Genomic DNA, 19,895 nt, shown 5'->3' with positions numbered 1-19,895 from the left:
AAGCATCCTTTGTCCTACTGAGCCTGCAATAGGGCACATCAATGTGGTCTTTGCGCCTGGTGTTGTGCGCATGCACCTGCTGCCTGGTGGTGAAGGTATGCACATTGGAGTGTAGGTAGCTGACACATTGAAGGATGTAGTTGCTGTGTATGGTAAGTATGCCCAAGTCGACAAAAATAGGCTTGCAATGCTCCTGTCGCCCACTGCCAGTCATGATTCTCAGAGCTTTCTTCTGCAGTTAAAGGATTCTGGAGACATTAGATGCATGACCCCATAGCTGAAGACCGTAAGTGACGTGACTATGGAATAATGCGTGGTACACCACAACTAGGTAAGCTTTATCGACTAGTCTTGTTAGTTTCCTGAGAAGATGTGTTACTCTTGATAATTTCTTTGCCACGTTATCCACATGATCTTTCCAACTCAGCTTAGGGTCGATCGTAAAGCCCAGTAGATTTACCCTATCAACGTCCTGAGCCAAGTTTGACTGAAGTGAACACAGGATTTTTTTGTGTCTTGTCTTGGTTGAGTTTTAATTTGTTTGTCTCAAACCAATCTTTTGCTGCCCTAAACATCACTTCAGCTCTTTCTGAAGCCGTTCCTGGATTGTCACCAACAGAAATTAGGGTAGTGTCATCAGCAAACCTGAGTGCATTGCCACCTATAGGTCGTTTATCTATGGCTATATGTGGCTATTTATGGCCTAAACATAAGAAACACAAAATAATATAGATTTAGTATGAAAAGCTTAATAATCAGTTGAGTAAGTTGATTAAATAGTTAATAAACACAAATTTTGAAAAAAAAAACGAAAAACAATTTTTTGGCCCAGACGGGTCTCGAACCTGGTACCTTACCTCTGAGCTATCCGTGCTCGATGATTATGAGAGTTTTCAAGAGGTCAAAGAGTAGTCGACAGTTGCAATGGTCGCAATACTTAAAATATTTTTGATACTACAGTTATATAATATGATTCAGTTAATCTGTTAAGGCTTCAAGTAGTTGAATAGTTTTTCTGGTAGTTGGAGAGGACTGGTATTTATAGATTATTTAATTACCATTAGATTAGTACTTTTATAATTGATTGTTATATGACTAAAATTAGTATTGGATTATTTTATTAATTTAAAGTTAGAATTAAATACACGTTTCACACAACAATGATAGAAACCTAGTTTCTCTGAACTCATTTGTAGTAGTTTTTTCCTCAATTTGTTACCGGGACATTACAGGATATCCAGTGGATTTTGTACATGTCATGGGGGCATCCTATGGCATTCGTACATATCACAGGACTTTACAGGATATCCTGAGGTTAACCTATAAATCCCGGCACATACGGTATATTTGTAGGATCCTATTGGTTTCGTACTCGTCCCGGGATTTTAGGGATATCCTGAGGCTGGCGTACATATCCTGAGATATTCTCAGGACATGGGACCTACTATATGGAATGTCCCTGGGATAAAGTGTGCTGGGTGGGAGGGTGCACACCCAAAATCTTCAATCTGCTTGGCTTTTAGACAATCCTTTCTACGATATCATCAATCAATTGTTATCTAGATTTGGTTATCGTTATTTTTCTAAAAATGTTTATACATGTTAACTAGGATTTGTAATATGTATGGATCAAATCTTTGTCAACGCATTTTTGGTACAATCCTGTTTATGTCTTTTTTCATGTTACCAATCTTTTTTATTGTCTAGCAAGATTAATCTGAATCTGGCTTATACAGGGTGAGTTTTAAATGAGTCCCCCCCCTACTTTTTTTATACATTTCTTAAGATATCAACTCCGAACCACGTCAGATCATTGTAGAGTAGCAAGTACTTCATTTTGATTGGGTTTAAATTTTTGGCCACCATCTTGGATCCGCCATATTGGATACAAAGTTATTTTTTCAAATGTAAAGGTAGGGTTGTGACCCACCGTTTCACACAAGACTTTTACGCTGAATACGATGCTGCAATCCGTTTTAAAAAATGTTGATCCATTCTAAAGTTGTGAGAACTTTTTATAACTTTATTTTTAGTCCATTATAACATTGTGCATTTACAAACTAAGGCCATAATATCAAAATAGTGCAAGATAAAGATAAGTGTACACCATTCATTGTTGACCTATTTTCACTCGGTTATGACGGATGTATTTTTTCAACCGCCATCTTGGATCCGCCATTTTGAAATGTGATCAATTATTTTATCCGTTTTTTGTTATCAAGCTTTCTTGATAAAATATTACAATTATTTTTATTTAAAATGTCAATATTTCAAAGACCAAATATGACAATGAAAAACGGATTGCGGCATTGAATTCAGCATAAAAAGATAGTTCAAAATTATGGGTCACAACACCACCTTCACGTTGAAAATAATTTATCACATTTCAAAATGGCGGATCCAAGATGGTGGCTGAAAAAATACATCCGTCATAACACCGAGTGAAAATAGGTCAAATATGAATGGTGGTGTCCACTTATCTTTATCTTGCACTATTTTGAGATTATGGCCTTAGTTTGTAAATGCACAATGTTATAATGGACTACAAATAAAGTTATAAAAAGTTCTCATAACTTTAGAATGGATCAACATTTTTTTTAAACGAATTGCAGCATCGTATTCAGCGTAAAAGTCTTGTTTGAAACGGTGGGTCACAACCCTACCTTTACATTTGAAAAAATAACTTTGTATCCAATATGGTGGATCCAAGATGGCGGCCAAAAATTTAAACCCAACCAAAATGAAGTACTTGCTACTCTACAGTGATCTGACGTGGTTCGGAGTTGATATCTTAAGAAATGTATAAAAAAGTAGAACTCACCCTGTATATATTTATAAATATTTATCTTATGCCACTCATTGATTGTAAAAATGGTGTTTACTGTATGAATAAATAAATAAATAAATAAATATGTATCCTCTATTCGTTCGGTCCGCTCGCTCCACTCAATGAGATTGTATTAAACCAAATGTAACTTAGGTCATTCTGACTTCTGAGATGTTCATCTGACACAGATTCTATAAGTTTCCAAGATAGATGTCTGACCCGTGAACCCGTGAAAGGTCGTTGATGTCATGATGTGAACATGTCAAGGCAATTTGGAATCAATACGAATACTTATAATAGCTTGACTAAACCACCCCAATCTTAGATTTGGAGAGGTGCTAATGATAATATTTTGGGTTTTAATTTGGTTACAAAGTAGTTATTCGTGGAAACCCAGTTTAATACATCCCCCCCTCCGTGTGTAGACAAATTAATTCAGGAATCTTTCTCCTCCAGAAATTTTCTAGGTTTGCAAATTGTGATGTTCTAATTTACAGCATAGCATATTGCAGATTAATTTTCCCACATATATGGCGTACGCAGTTCCAAGTGGGGGTGTGAGTGTGGGAAAACGTATTTCCTCTTTCTGTTTCAAAGGCAGCCGGGGTAGTCTTTGGATTGAATAGATCTTACCAATGGATATTTTTACCTAGGTCTAGCCACAGAAAACGTACTATATTAGTACGTTTTCTGTGGTCTAGCCCATGGTCTAGCCCCGAAACGGCACACGGATGATTTCTCTGGTGCCGTTTGACGTCACTAACTGCTGATGTCACTTTGAGGGAACACCAATACCGCAACGATACGGTATGAGCTATCGACCTCGGTGGTGTAGTGGATAGCGTGTTTGGGCTGATAATCCTATTGTATTGGGTTTGAATCCCGCTGGTAGCATTGACTTTTTGACAACAATTTTTTCATATCAGCAAGTTTGGTTAGGTTATGACAGTTTAATTTTATAATTAAAAAATTATAAAATTCAATTTTAGGCATTTATAATTTCATTTTACAGTATGAACAAAACTATTTTTTAGATTAGTAAACCTTTATTCGATTTTTCCATTATCGGCACGTTTGGTTAGTTTGGTTAGGTTATGACAGTTTATAAAATTGTCTGTTTCTTCAGACGCAGCAGTTAGTGACGTCAAACGGTACCTGAGAAATCTTCCATGTGCCCCACCGGGTCTAGCCCTAGCCTGAATTAACGTGAAAAACAATTCCGTGCTCGTATCTAGCGTCATAGGCTAATCAACATCTGCGCTGGCGTCCGCCTAGGACCAAATAAAATCCAGAAAAATAGTATAATCAATGGTGATACTTGAAAGAGATCTTAATTCATAATACAGTAGTAAACCGCATTAAGTTAACTAATGAGCACTTTAGTCCTGTAGATAATCATTTAAATGTTTGTGTGAAAATATTACAACCCGAAGTGTAATTATTAATTATTGTGTACCTAAGAACTCATACATATAGGAGCTAGAAACATTAATACTTTTCTACAATATTGTAAAGGCACTGGTGAACAAAAACAAAGTTGAGTCGTTTCGTTGAGTCGGAAAATGTCGCTCTGTTAACTGCTTTATCACTGTCGAAAGTTCAAAATCGACCCTTCTTTTTGTTTTATTACTGCTTAAAGTATTTTGTAAAACTGTAAATAATGCTGATCACACTTAAAAATCTTCAACAGCAAACCTTTCAAGTTGACATCGACCCTTCTCAGACCGTAAGTACTAGTTAACTTTTAGCCTAAAACACCATGGCTGTTTCAAGTAGAGCCTGACATTGAAATTGATCAAGAAACATCATTAAGTTATGCGTTCGTGAGCACTTAGGCTATTCACTTATTTTTAGTGATCTATCGCCATCGATTTCAAATTTTACTAATTCCGTCATTGTTATTGTTTACATGAATTGAGTGAGCAAGAGGGATTAGAAGGATGGCCTTTTATGGTTAAAAACAAAAGTAGGCTAGGCCTAGTGAATTTCACGTTTTACTCAATTTCACTCTCTTAGGCCTATGAGTTAGTCTTTATTTTTCTAGCAACTGATGACTTCAGTAGGGTAATTCAGATAGGTAGCTTTTTTAAGCTGTTGTGCTGCAGAGTCACCGATGTAAAAAAGTCATTAATACGAATGATAAATCTTAACCTCACATTCATTCACAAAAGCATTAGGCATTATTTGAGGTTTTATGTTAAGTAGACTGGTTTTAGTGCAGTAACTTAGACTACATACAGGGGACCATCGACAAACTCAGGACTCGATTGTCCTGATAGGTGTTTTTTGGGGATAGGCTAAGTTACTTAGGAATATAGGTACCAATGAATTAAGTTAAAGTAGGCTTGGCTTCATAATAAACAAGGTTATTAACCCATTGGCGCCGACTTACGAGCGTTACTCGTACGGCCGCTGCAGGCCCGGATGCCGTCTTACGAGAGCCGCTCGTGTCACCGCCATTTTTTATTTAGTTATTATTATTTTTCGCCCTTTTTGTTTCTTCTTACTATTATAATGTTTATAAATATCTTGCTTCTTGATTTGCGTATTTACACATTTATTTTAGCGAATAACAAACAATTTTGTGTTGCCATGGTAACCACATATCACCAAAAATCAGCTGTGGTAAGGTAAACAAACAATTTTTTAAAAATGTTACTACTTATAAAAGTACACAACTTTTGATTTTTCTACGTAGGGAATCGATTGACCTTTATAATCGTAGTGTTATTTGGTGTCTGGATTAATCTTGGAATTTGTATAGGCCTTATCAAGTTTTCTTTCAAAATATTGTTTTTAAAATTTTTATTTTTATAATCTTTATATATATATATTTTTTTTTGTTTAGAACTTTGACTATCCAATTATCACTTTTCTGTAGACAATTTTACTGTGAACAAAACGGTGAAATAATTATTAATTTATTACTTAAGGTTTTCTTTCTATAGCAGTTAGAGTTAAAGTCTACAAATTCGGTAAAATTAATTGCCGCCAGAGGGTGCTGCTGGTAGCGGATTAATTCCTTCCCCAATGGGTTAACCCTAGATCTGCTGACCATTTTTGTCCAAAACGCTATGGGTTTTAGGGCAGTTTTGCGTTATATTTAGTAACATATAATTTATAACTTAAGTTATTTATTACCAATAACACCAACATATTATATATCCTTTTGTATTCTGTATAGCCTAGATCAAGGACAATTTTAATGACAAACACGATAGACCCTACCAGGTATTTTTAATCTTAGGTGACATATATTGCACTTCAAGACTGACATTACATAGGGACTTCATATTACATATAAAAGAAGCACAATTTTATGCTGAAAAGAATTATGTACAACACTTACTTATAGTTTAAATGTTAGGGTCATTCCATATCAAATCAACTAGGCTTTCAACCTGACCATCTTAGATTTTGATGACATTTTTTTTACCGTGCGCGCAAATCTAAAATATTGTCTAGGATGAGTTCTATTGGTCCCATCAAGTTGTACAATGGCTCATTTTAAAGAGGATTCAAATGCCTTTCTGATACCAAACTCAACCTACTTGGTAAAAATTAATTTTTTTTTTAAATTTCAAAATAGCCTGTTTAAAAAAAAAATTAAGATAGGCCTAGTGATTTTTGAAAAATTTGAAAATTACATATATATGTTAAAGAATGTAATCTAGTAAGTAGGTACACGTACACTATAAAAATTTCAAAGTGGGATGATAATGGGATCAGCAGTTATGATACAAATACTTGACTATGGTTCACTGTTTCCAAGCATTTTGGCGCATACAACGTGTAAGTAGGTACTAACCGAAATGTATCATGAAATAAGAGTCAAATAATTATATGATTAGAATTAAAAAGATCTGCCTATATATTCAAATTTTATATGACATGTTTTGCTATAATATAAACTAAATCTAGCAAATAAACTTAACATTACAGTATTCAAGTTAACAGAGTTGCCGTCAACCTTTGAACATGGGGGCTACTTTGAATAAACTTTCCCCTTTTCATATTTTTTATTCTTTTTTCATATTAATTTTAGGCCTATCTTTAAATGATAATGTTTATTATATTTTACTATTCCCATATGAATACTCTACTTAAAAAAATATTTAATAGTGCATACTATGGTTCTACAATAAATGAAAAATACTTTATTTTTCACTAAAATATTAATAAAGTATTTTTCATTTTTTGTAGAACCATAGTGTGCACTATTAAATATTTTTTTTAAGTAGAGTATTTATCTGGGAATAGCCTAGTAAAATATAATCTATATATTTAATACGCTAGGCATATTTTTGTCATAATTGTTTTGGAGAGATGGTGCTACCGATCACCATGTACAAGGTGTCATTAGAAAGATCTTAGCATGTAGTTTTGCCATCAAACAAAAAAAACTTTGAAATTCCATCAGGGCTCTGCCCCAGTGGCCTTCAAAGTTCCTATGTTATTCTTAGGGAGAAAATGTTTGTTTACATTTGAACAGATGAGTACTTTAAAATTGACACTAATATTTGAAACAGCTGGTTATACTAAAGTTGGAGACATATGCTATATAAGGATTTATTAGATTAGCCTAGTTGAAAAGATTGATGTTTCACTGTTTTAAACCAGTATTTATTTGCACAAAATCAAAACAACCAAAAAAACGTTTGACATAATGGAGACTACAAGACGTCGACCAGGACAGCCAATAGGAGGAGGCCGACAAACTTTAACTGGTAGACGCGAACAAAATACAAATAATACTATTGTCGATGATAACCAACAGCCGCCTGAAGATTTCACATTCAATTTAGGACCGTTGGATAATTGCTGCATAATCTGTTGATTATGGAAGACAAGGAGGCAGGTAGGACTACATCGGAAACAGAAGAGAGGAGATATTAGATGAGTGGCAAATGCATTGGGAGCAGAGTGATTTATGTTAACGTTTTAAAGGTAAACGTTTGGATATATACCTACAACAGAAAGAGACTGGAACAAGATTGGGAGATGGGCCATTATGAACTCAGTTTGTCACAGGACAAGGAAAGTTTTAAGGCGAATTTGTGGAGGTTTCACCTGGTGGAAGAGGAAGTATGTAGATGTGTAGAAATAAAAACCACGAGTCACGTATTTATAAATTGTTCACTTCAGGATACAAAAAGGAGAAAACAGGAATAAGTCTTAGAAAAGAAAGGTCTAGGTATAGATGAGAAAATAAAACATGATGAGTGGCAATGAAGCAAATAAAAGAACACGTTTATATAAGTAGCTAGGGAAATAGGATAAAAAGAAAGAAAAGGAATGAAAACTAGCCCATGAAGGGGAGAGGAAAGGTTAGAGCGAATCTCAATGATGTAGATGTGGAGAAATAAAAACCACGAGTCACGTATTTATAAATTGTTCACTTCAGGATACAAATAGGAGAAAACAGGAATAAGTCTTAGAAAAGAAAGGTCTAGGTATAGATGAGAAAATAAAACATGACGAGTGGCAATGAAGCAAATAAAAGAACACGTTTATATAAGTAGCTAGGGAAATAGGATAAAAAGAAAGAAAAGGAATGAAAACTAGCCCATGAAGGGGAGAGGAAAGGTTAGAGCGAATCTCAATGATCCCTGTCGCTCAGGGTGATATGAGTAAGGGAGTCATGCTGTTAGGCTTTTGGACACATAATGTGTCTGGACGAGGATTGAAAGTGGCTGAAGCCTAAAAAGAAAGAAGATTTTCACGGGAATTGGCCTGGCTAATAAGTCCCAGACTTAAGCCAGGAGTGGTGGTGGGAACGAGGAGTTAGCTACAAACATTTACTGACTTGGTTGAAATGAAATGTTCACCTGAATATTTCCATAATCTTTGAGTCGAATATATTTAAGTCATCAGAAATTATGACTGTCATTCGTTTTAAAATAACACCTGTAATACTTAGCAATTGCTCGAATTCGAACAACAGGTACACTAGTAAACATTATCATTTAATGATAAAATTAATATGAAAAAAAATAAAATATGAAAAGTGGAAAGTTTGTTCAAAGTTCCCCATGTTCAAAGGTTGACGGCAACTCCGTTAACTTGAATAATGTTGTTTATTTGCTAGATTTAGTTTGTATTAGCAAAACATGTCATATAAAATTCAAATATAGGCAGATCTTTTTAATTCTAATCATATAATTAATTGACTCTTATTTAATGATACATTTACATTAGTACTTACACGCTGTATGCGACCAAAATGCTTGGAAACAGTGAACCATAGTCAAGTATTTTTATCATAACTGCTGATCCCATTAACATCCCACTTTGAAAATTTTATAGTGTGCTTACTAGATTACATTCTTTAACATATGTAATTTTCAAATTTTTCAAAAAACACTATCTTCAATTTTTTTCCAAAAACATGTTTTGAAATTTTCAAAAAATATTAATTTTTACCAAAGTAGGTTGAGTTTGGTATCAGATTAAAGGAATTTGAATCATCTTTAAAATGAGCCATTGTACAACTTGATGGGACCAATAGAACTCATCCTAGACAATATTTTCGATTTGCTCGCAGGGTAAAAAACGCCAATTTTTACCATTTTGAAATATTTTTATCGTAAAAACTATAAAAGATAGTAAAAAAAAAAAAACATATTTGGATTCAGGACTTAAAATACTACTAGTATGCAAAATTTCATCAAAATCCAAGATGGTCAGGTTGAAAATAATTTTGTATTGGTTGATTTCATATGGAATGACCCGTAAGAGTATCTGAGAGGCAAAAAACAAATTGGGCGCTTGGGCTAAAAATCACTGTAGGCTATTTTGTTTTCATCTTGTCTAGATTATTCTCCCATTTATTATCTTCTCATTTTGTTCTAAAAGTCATTTTTTCACCCAAACATTTTACTTCCTTATGCTATAAATAAAATCTATTTACATAAAACATCCAAATAAAACTTGAAAATGTCATAAAATATTATTCAACTTATACTAAGTCAGAGTCAGCGCGAAACTAGTCAGAATGACTTCCCGCTGCTGCCCTGTCATGCAAACAAGGCCTCCCTCTATTAGTTGGTCTCCAAAAGTGGTTCATTTTGTGGAAACAGGCTGGATGTACTCCCACATTGCAACCTGGGCAGTAAAAATGGCTTGTAGACTTTTTGCCTTCAGCAGCACACACAACACATCTACGGAGTTTTACACCTGGAAGCCAAGTAAGTATATGGCCGATATCCCCTCCAGGGCCAGGCATGGGGTTCTCATTTTGCTGGACAGGAACTTCATCCCCCTCAACTAGAGACTCTATTATACTTACAATAAAGTCATGCCTATTCATGGCTTGTCGGTATTTTTGGAATAGAGAATCCATGCGTCAAAAAGTGCCATGTCCATAATGTTGTCATAAATTTTCTTCCAGTATTTTTTTGCTTGCCTGGAACCTATACATAGTACCTATACCTATACATGGTAGGCTATCTTTTGAGAGTACTCCCCCCATGTTTAGGTTGTACTTATGGATTAGGATTGGCTTACCCGGTACATGCTTGTCTCCCACTCTTACTCGTTACAATGTCGTCTTTAGCGTAACAGCCAGTAGTAATCAAATAGGCAGGTTTCCGTTTTTCTTTCTGCTTGTAACCTACCAATAAAATGTCTTTTTCCTGAAATAAATGCTTTGCAAGGGTTCTAATTTAGTTTCAATTACCTTTTTTGAAAGATCTTTTGCTTTTTTATTTACTGTGCCAGTTAGGTATGTTTTGTGATCTAATAACTTTTGTGTCACCGGTAACATAGTATAGTAATTGTCCATGAACAAATGGTATCCGGTATCCCTTTCCCAACAAACTACACTTTCTCATCAAATGCATAATTACCTTTTGAGTAAAAGGGTCATTTCCATCTTGGCCTTCTAAAAAGCCCTTGCCAGGACAAAGTTCAGTATGTAAAACATACCCAGTCTTGCTGTCGCAAATTTAAAACTTTTTGATACCGAATCTGGCATGGTGCTTGTTGGGCATGTACTTGATATAAACAAACCTATTCTTCATGCCTATCATTGATTCGTCGAGAGATATGTTCTGTTCTGGAATGAAATATTTTTTGAATGCTGCATTCATTGAATCCAAGAAAAACCTTACTTAATACCAAGGATCATGGTTAGGTTTGTTTTTAGGAATAAAACGAAGAGAACTGACTTGAACTGAATAAAGGACTTCAATCACTACTCATAACTTCTAAGTAAGGTTATGTTTTTGTTTATAACACTCATTGCCGATTGTAATCAGCTGGTGTCCGGTAAAAGTGTATTACAGTACAATAGTAGATAATGAAACCCTACTTTATAAAGCAGGCAGCAAACAGTTGTTTTCAGGACTAAATTCATATGTGGAAAGTCCATTAAAACCAAATAGTGTGATGAAATAGTTATTTGTGTAACTAGTGGGCAAAGTGGCACTTTGCTGCACACAAATGTTTACGAATGATCTGGAGTGCAGCAAAGGCCTTTTGCACTCGTGTTACACCTTATATTTTTCCTACAGTCACTATAAAACATATAAATAATAATTAGTCTTTCAAACATTATACAACACGTTTTTAGGTTCAGCTGGCAACACAAATAGGTGCCCTAGAGAAAGTAGTACCCGGTCCGTATCACTCCGCTATTTTTCCTCGGCAAGAAATGTGCTCCGCGTTTTGAGGATATAGTTCCGTATGTTTTTGTAATTTGAAGTGGTTTCCGCGTCTAAAAAAATGCTTTAAAGGTATTTTCTTGTTTATTAAGATCGTAGGAATGTTTTAAAAACGTTTAAAAGAAAAGTTCAGAAATACCGAAACTATAAACACGAAATGACAGGTTAAATCGTAATTATAATAGTCAATCAGTTGCTCATAGTATTAATATTTTTAAGTGTTGCCAACCTATTTTCAAGCGTACACGGATTATGTGCATAATAGAACCACGCTGTTTTGTGTTGTTTCGTTGGAATCCTGATGTGCGGCAAAGTATAAACCGTACGACAAAGTATAAACCGTACAGCAAAGTTATAAATATGCAGCAATTAGCAGCTTTCTGTACTATAAACAGTACAAGGAAGCCAACTTTGTTGGGTGACTGTTGGAAAAAGATCTATTGGGAACCTTTAAACTTGATTCCAGCCCATCCTGGACCACCCCCTTGCTTTCCACCAACAAATGCCTTGTCGTGTCTTCTCCTGTTTGTCAGGATCGTCTTTCAATCAATCAATCAATTGGCAGGATTGAGATTCGTCCTCATGTACAATACCTTTTACAATTATCCTAATAAAAATCGGCCATGCTCTTGCTTTTCATGTAGGCCTAATTTAGGCCTATTGTTGAACTGATAAAAAAAATGTAGGAATTTCAACAGTTTTTGTTTTTAACCTTCTTTGGCCTTTTTCAGATTAAAGATCTGAAGGAGCGAATACAAGCTGAGAAGGGAAAAGACTACCCAGCTGCTAATCAACGACTTATCTATGCCGGTGAGTATTTTCTTCTAATTTTAGGAATTAACATATTAGAGAATTAATTTAATGTGCACAATTGTTATGAAAACAAAGTTTTTCCTCCTCCATGGGGAAAACTAACACTTAACTGCTTGATTGAATAACCTCTTTATCCCTTGGATTAGCAAATTTCCAAGTTTTTTTACTCAATCACACTATCCTCTGCATTGTTTTTGGAACTTGTGAGTAAATACTCAGGTTCCTGGCCATGGAGGTTGTCTCTAAATATTGGATACAACACATAAACAATACGAACAAAATATAAGTACAAACGAATAACTCCGCCAACCATGAAAGATGTAGGCCTAGTATATATCTGTACTTAATTGTTTGATTTAGTCTTCAACACAGGTGAAATGGAAAAAAACCTTAAATTTGAACTAAAATGACTTATCATGTTTGCAGGTAAAATTCTCACAGATGAATCCCCAATTAGTGAATACAATATTGACGAGAAGAAGTTTATCGTAGTGATGGTGTCAAAGCCTAAGTCAGCCCCAACCCCCAGCACTGGCCCCGCTGATCCTACAGCCCCGCCTGCGCAACCCGAGCCTGAGTCTAGGCCTAGCGAGGACAGGTTGGTACAAGACTTGTACAGTTGTAATGTATTGATTTGATCTTTTATCCTACAGAATATTAATCATTATTTTAATGCATAGGCTATTCTTTATTGGCACACCCTGTCAGTGACTAAATCCAACTAAATTAATTTTCATTCTGAAATTGGCTACAACTTCACCATGGGAAATGGGTGTCTACTTTTATAAATAGTAAATGGTTATATGCAGCTCTCTAAAATAATCAGAAAGTACAGTCAAACATAGGTGTCTGAAGCCAGTCGGGTATCTTTGGGAGGGCAGTGAGAGGATTGAGTTGGGGCCTGTGAGAGCAAATGCAGGTAACCCAAGTGAAAATCAGATATCCGACACACTGCTGTAGCTAGGCCTCCATCTCAAAACCGTAAATTTATGTGTGTTTACCAGTTGGTGTTTTCAAAAGTTAACAGTAAAATTTGTATTTAGACCAGCTGAGGCTAGGGCGGAGGCAGTACCTCCGGCTAACATCTCTGCCGCAGAATCAGCTTTGTTAATGGGTGAGGAGTACAACACTATGGTGCAGAATATTGTAGACATGGGATATGACAGAGATCAGGTATGTACAGTGTGTACAAACTTAGTTCCCTCCTCGGTACCAGTACTAACGACCTATGTACCTAAACATTTTGAAAGGCGAAAGTGTTAAACTACAATATTAGTGGCTGGGTGTTTTTCTGATGAACCTCAATTCAATTGTGGTACTTCAAAACAGATTTTTGAGATTTTTTTATCCAGTGTCGCATTTACTGCTAATCAACTTTCATAGGATGTGGACAGTTTGTCTGACCCATATAAATTTGTCCTTGGCGTGATTAAACATTTTCAAATCCGGTGTTTATCAGTAAAAGTTTATGAAAGTAAAAAATTTCATTTTAAAAAGAGAATTACATTATTAAGTTTGCTTTCATATGTAGTAATATTTGATCAACACTACTAAATTCTCATACTCAGTTCACAAAATTTAGGTGGTTTTCGGACACAAAATCTATTCCCTCCACTTCACCATATATTTAAAACCATAGTTCAACAGCTGAGGTAACAAGTAAATATAAACATACATTTATTGAATCCACCAATCAGCTGCAACATCAAAAAAAGGAAACTAAAAAGTGGTAACTTTCCCTCATACCGCCTAAATTTTGTGAACAGACTATAATTGAAGAATTTATATCATAGATAATTCCATTTAACATCAACCGTATTAAATAGACCAAACTCAATTTCTCAGATATGTACTCAGCTTCCTTACCAATCATAGATTCTCACTAAAAAAATTCCTTTGACTATTGATACAACTATACATTCCATCCCCATGTTAAAGTTTTCGCCAGTTTAAAATCAAAATCGCCGCAGTTGATTTGAGCCACCATCAGATTGTGCTGATCAAAATTACTGATTTTTGTCGAGTACACAAACTTTTTAACCAATTAAAACAAATGGAATGACTTTTAGTGAGCTATAGCAATTCTGTTATGACCAATCAACTTGTTCAGTATCCAAAAAATAAGGTAGAAAATAGAATTTTAAGCCCTAGTGCATTCTGTGACTGGCTTGCACGACCCTAGCACATTCTGTGACTGGCTTACACAACTATGTCCTTTTTTAATAAAAAAAAATCTACGACAGCTGGTCCATATAAATGAGATGTCTACTTCGATATTCAATATACAATGGAAATCTCAAGGTGTTCATTCAAATCACTATAATAATGTGTTTCTAAAAATTGATCCAATGCCTCTCTGCTGACTTTGATAATTAAAAAATGATGTAAAGAGAATAAACAATTCATCATGGAAGAGCTTCATGTTTAGTGAGTGAGTTGATTAGTGCTCTGCATTCATCAAGAGCTACCCCTTCAATGAATCCTAATGTATGTTCATACTTATTGTCTGTGTTTAGGTAGAAGCAGCACTTAGAGCGAGTTATAACAACCCAGACAGAGCTGTGGAGTACTTGCTGACCGGAATACCAGCAGACACAGACAACGGGCCAGCTGATGAAGACTCGCCACCTGCAGGTACAAGATGTTCATCATATTTGTCATTGTTTTTCATTTGTTCCTTAGAGACTGTTTTGTTTTCCAGACAGTCATTGGTAACTTCTCAAATTCCCTATTACTTGCTTGTTGCCCCACTGAGTTTTACTTTGGAGGTCACAGAAGTCATTGATCTCACCAGGGAAGTCACTAAATTGAATTTAAAGTAATTGTGTGAGCTTGGAATTTAAATAGACTTAAGATTTGTTATATAACTTAATGAATTTTATGTAATGCCATGTAAACAGTTTTTCTGTCACAAATCTTTTTTCAAAATGTAATCTAATGTTTTGATCCTATTTAGACAACTGTGAACATCATCCGTGATCACAATGTCTGCATATTCCGAATTTCCACTAATCCAAACAGGGTCTGGCCCCAGTTAGTTCGGATAAGAGGTACTCTAATGTATTAACTTAAGCAATCATAAATTTGATGCTATGTGCATTTATCACAATGTTATCGCGGTGATATCGTTTCGATGATCATTTCCCGAAGTAATGTGGACATCATCACTGTCTCCATATGTGATAGCACAAAGAAAGTGATTTGTGATCTTCATGGATAGGCCTCCTAGTGATATTTGAGCGACAACCGTGTCTAAATTTATGAAATAGGCTACTTCTATTTACCAACATTTCGGCCCTTATGTATTATGCATTCTTCAGGTTGACTTGACTCCTACACAGTTGATGTATCTTTAAACTCAGTTGTCCCAGCCATTGCCTGAAGACCACGGATATTAAGTTTTTTTACTCTAATCTATAAAAATGTGAACCATGAGTTTGTTAAGCGGCTACACAATGAATCTTTCAGTCGCAGGTGAGCCCGGAGAGGAGCCACTGGCGTTCCTCAGGTCGCAACCTCAGTTCCAACAGATGCGCTCTGTGGTGCAGCAGAACCCCGACCTCCTGAACGCAGTTCTACAGCAGATCGGACAGACCAATCCGGCGCTGCTGCAGCTCATCTCTCAGAACCAGGAGGCTTTTGTGCGAATGCTCAATGAGCCCCAAGGTGGCGGTGGGGGCACCGGAACTGCTCCTCCCGCCGCAGCCATGCCTCCTACAGCCGTCCCTGTCACTCCCCAAGACAAGGAGGCCATTGAGAGGGTATGTTTTCATTTTTTCTGGTTGGTTGAAATGGGAGAAGAAAAGTCATAATTGAACGCTGTTGTGTATTGAGCAAAAACGCACATCATCATCATGGTTGATTGACTGAGGGCAGACCTCATCCCTGGGCACCAGCCACATGTAGCGTGTAAACTAGGGAGGCAGGGGTCTGCTCAATAACATAGTCCCAACCAATCCTCTGTTTAATTTAAACCAAACAAGGCATTTTATTTCTGTGTTTTAAGATTTTGGATTAGCCAAGAATTTAATTGTTGACAGAAGTTAAAGTAACCACTTAGAATTAGTAAATTTCAGTTAAGCTATTGCCAGAGTGATGGCAATAATTTAAAGAAATATATGACATGTGATATTAATCTTTAACCAACCAATAACTTTCTGCAAATATAATATGAATATGGCTGGTATTTTCTTTTTGGCTGGATGATTCTGAAATGACAAATCCTATTGTCATAAATGCCACAACTCACCGTTTGATAGTATGGGTCTGCAGGTCAGACTTTTTTTTTCGGGTCAGATCGAGTAAACAGTGATCCTCAGGTCTCGGGCTAAAATCGGTTCAGGCCAAAAAGTTTGAATTCCCTTGAAAAGTAATATTTTAAAAATATATAAGTGTTTCTTAGTAAAAATGTCAAATGACTTTTTTATAGTTTCTGGAGCACTTTACTTATAGCTTCATAGTACGTAAAGTATAGTTTCATTAATATACTATATATTAATGAAACATTTTCAAAATATTAAATAAATGTTTGTTTAATGAATAAACTTTGTCAAAAGGGTATCAAGCAAAAATGAAGAAATGTATCTATACTTACGGGAACTACTTAAACAAAATTATTTTTAGGAACAGCTCAAAAATAAAAACAAACTAAAATTAAAATCTATATCAAATCAAATCAAAAATCACTTTATTCACCTTTATTAATACAGGAATACATTATTAGGGTAAGAATAGTATTCCCCCGAATGGACTGCAAGTCCGTGCTCGAGGGAAGAGCTCTTACCAGCAGGAAATAGGTTTTTGTTATTGTCCATACGTCAAAAACATGTGCATACTGTTTATAAATAATGTGTACATCTATACTTAATACGTATCAGAAGCTCTTCGGTATACGTATCATTATCATCGGTCACAGCAATATTATCATCTCCTATGATAGCGACAAAACCACAGGTCATGGTGAAATCAAGTACATATTCTATGGTCAGAATAAAAAAAAACTAATCTTTTTTTGGCCCAAACCAATCCCTCGGGCCAACTGATGGCTTCATTCAACCCTAAGATATCAGAGACTGCAGACCCCCTAGCAGTCATTTACCTAACTTTTAAAACTATGGAAAATCTGTTTATTTTTTTCAAAATCCAGAGTTCTAACAGTACTTATGATAGTCACATTTGATAGCACCAACAAAGAGTACTGCAGTACTGGTTTGGAAGAAGAAAACAACTAAACTTATTGAAATAACCCCTTTACTTTTTAGTTGTAAAATACAAATACAGTATTAAATGGTAGGTTATAGAAAGTTAAGAAGCACTGTTCATTAGGATCTAATAGTTATCTATAAATACTTTGTTTACAGTTGAAAGCGCTTGGTTTCCCAGAACATCTGGTGATTCAGGCGTACTTTGCGTGTGAGAAAAACGAGAACCTTGCCGCCAACTTCCTCCTCTCTCAAAACATGGATGACTGAACTGCAAAGATTATTTATTGTATAAAGAAAACAACCCTCACGCCTTACCTGCACAGATTCCTTGTAAATTTCCTGTCGATTCGATTTGATTAAATTTGAGCTAATCTTCATCATTCTTCCACGATTTTGTCTGCAAATAGAAATTATTTAAAGAAACTATTTTGTTACGATGTTTGTGCTAAATAAACTTTAGTGTTGGCTTTATTTTGGGATATGCCAGGATTATTTTGATTTTTTTCATGTTTTTATTGTCTGTTTATAAAGTATGAATGAGATACTTTGCATTCACTCAACTAACATTTGAATTTTGATCAGAGTTTTAACTTAAAGAATTTGAAGATTCTGGGAATATCAAAGTGAGTTTCTTGTTTACCATGATACGAAAAGGATTCTCAAAGGTTGATATAAGGCTTTTGTAATATTGTTTTGGTTTCATATTAAATTAATTGTAAGTAAATTTTGTGAATTATGAGTGTTTTTACTTTCCCGCATATTTTGTACAAAGCTTTAGGGGTTTTTATGAAATTAACCACAGTGCTGTGCTTGAGTGAGTGTGATTTTACTGCTTGGATTTTATATTTTTTCCTTTTCTTATGTAGCCGACCTTATCATACTTGACAGCAATATAAAATTTACCTTATGTGACATTTGCCAGGATTGCTGTAATAAATGGGGAGGGGGGGTGATATCAGTTAGGATAGCAGTGGCGTAACAAATTTTTACGGGCCCCCTGCAAACTTATTTTTTGGGCCCCCCTCTCATGAGTTTTTTTTAGACCACCGATACAACATAATCAAACGCCTTCCCCTCCCCCCAGAGTTATTTTTGGACCACCAATACAATGATCAAACAAATTAATCATAAAAAGAGTAGTAAATAAATTATAAAAAAAATATTAAATTAAAATATTAAATATTAATTAAAAATATTAAATTATGAGTTATGTTCCATAAAAGGGCGTGTTAAGTATTTCAGTCCTGGTTTGATGAAAATGTGTTACCGTACATGAAATGTTACACAATCAATATCAGTGTTTGTAAATAGTTCTGAAATCAAATTAAAAAAAATACTTTATTTTCCATCTGTGTATCAGAATGATCAAGGAGGTTAAAGATTTTACATTTAGGCCTAATTTATCACATATGTTATCCATTTTTATTGCCCTGATAATTAGATGACTAATTCGTTAATTACAAGGCAAAATTGTGGTTCGAATTCCTCTATTAACCCCCTTAGGCCCCCTAGTTGCCTTTGGCTGTATTGGCTTTTAATTAACAGCTTTTTCTAAGGAATATGTCGGCCTTAGTCCCTTTCAAAACTAAAAGGTTGCGCCACTCATCCTACACTCATCTCCATTAATTCATGGCTTAAAATGCCTACATTGGTATGGTCGCCATTTCAAAGTAAAATATTAAAGTATTAATTTAGTCAGTTTAATCTTTGGTTATAATTAACTCATACACTAAAAGCTGGTTAATTTAATAGATTAACATACTTTTATCACAGGCTAAAATAGCCTATTGCATTTTTTTTATTTTATCTTTGTATGGATTTCAAGCGTTTGTTTATCTTACCACAAATGTCTTTAGTATTGGTTAATTGTAAGGTAAAATAAGATATGGGCTAACAAACACAGTCAGTAGAGTAGCAGTATATTGTATTTAACAAAATACAATCAATATTAGGACAAAACTAAAATGTAAAATAATACAATATTAAAAGCCCCAGCCAACGTTCATGACTCCAGGCTCCAAAGTAACAAAATGTTTGCAGACGACATAAGCAGTGTACGAAATCACCGAGAAGTAAAATATTTCTCGGTGACGAATGTAAGATTGCATAATAATCAAAGACCCACGTTATTACACTTAAATTTGTTACCCTAGTTCGTTATCACTGAAGAGGCCTAACGAAATTAAACGATAACTGATAACAACATATTATTAATAACATCAATGCTATTACTTGTTCAATACAATTATTGAATGATTGATAGTACATTTAAATAAGAATGAACTCCAATTTTTCGGCCCCACTCGTCTCACGGGCCTCTCTGCTACACGCTCACCGGTTCGCGGGCCCCCTCAGCTCTCGGGCCCCCCCCCCGCATTGCGGGCCCTT

The 19,895-nt window shown here is 35.2% G+C and overlaps 1 protein-coding gene across 2 annotated transcripts; it reads left to right on the top strand.

Annotated features, from left to right (window-relative positions):
* Window positions 1–4,349: 4,349 nt before the first annotated feature.
* Window positions 4,350–18,243, top strand: LOC128995391 (UV excision repair protein RAD23 homolog B). 2 transcript variants are annotated; one of them, XM_054420400.1, is made up of 7 exons: window positions 4,350–4,553; window positions 12,222–12,300; window positions 12,730–12,901; window positions 13,347–13,476; window positions 14,820–14,937; window positions 15,778–16,064; window positions 17,664–18,243. In XM_054420400.1, the coding sequence occupies exons 1-7, from the start codon at window positions 4,488–4,490 to the stop codon at window positions 17,772–17,774; spliced, it is 963 nt and encodes a 320-aa protein (XP_054276375.1). In that variant the 5' UTR covers window positions 4,350–4,487; the 3' UTR covers window positions 17,775–18,243. The 2 variants fall into 2 exon arrangements, with proteins under 2 accessions (XP_054276375.1, XP_054276374.1); XM_054420399.1 differs by having other exon boundaries at window positions 4,352–4,553; window positions 15,772–16,064.
* The last annotated feature ends 1,652 nt before the right edge of the window (window positions 18,244–19,895 follow it).

This window comes from Macrosteles quadrilineatus, unplaced genomic scaffold (assembly GCF_028750875.1).
Source record: "Macrosteles quadrilineatus isolate MER2022 unplaced genomic scaffold, UCM_ALF_1.0 Scaffold_5__1_contigs__length_97177068, whole genome shotgun sequence".
Lineage (NCBI taxonomy): Eukaryota > Metazoa > Arthropoda > Insecta > Hemiptera > Cicadellidae > Macrosteles > Macrosteles quadrilineatus.
This window is presented reverse-complemented; position numbering and strand designations above follow the sequence as displayed.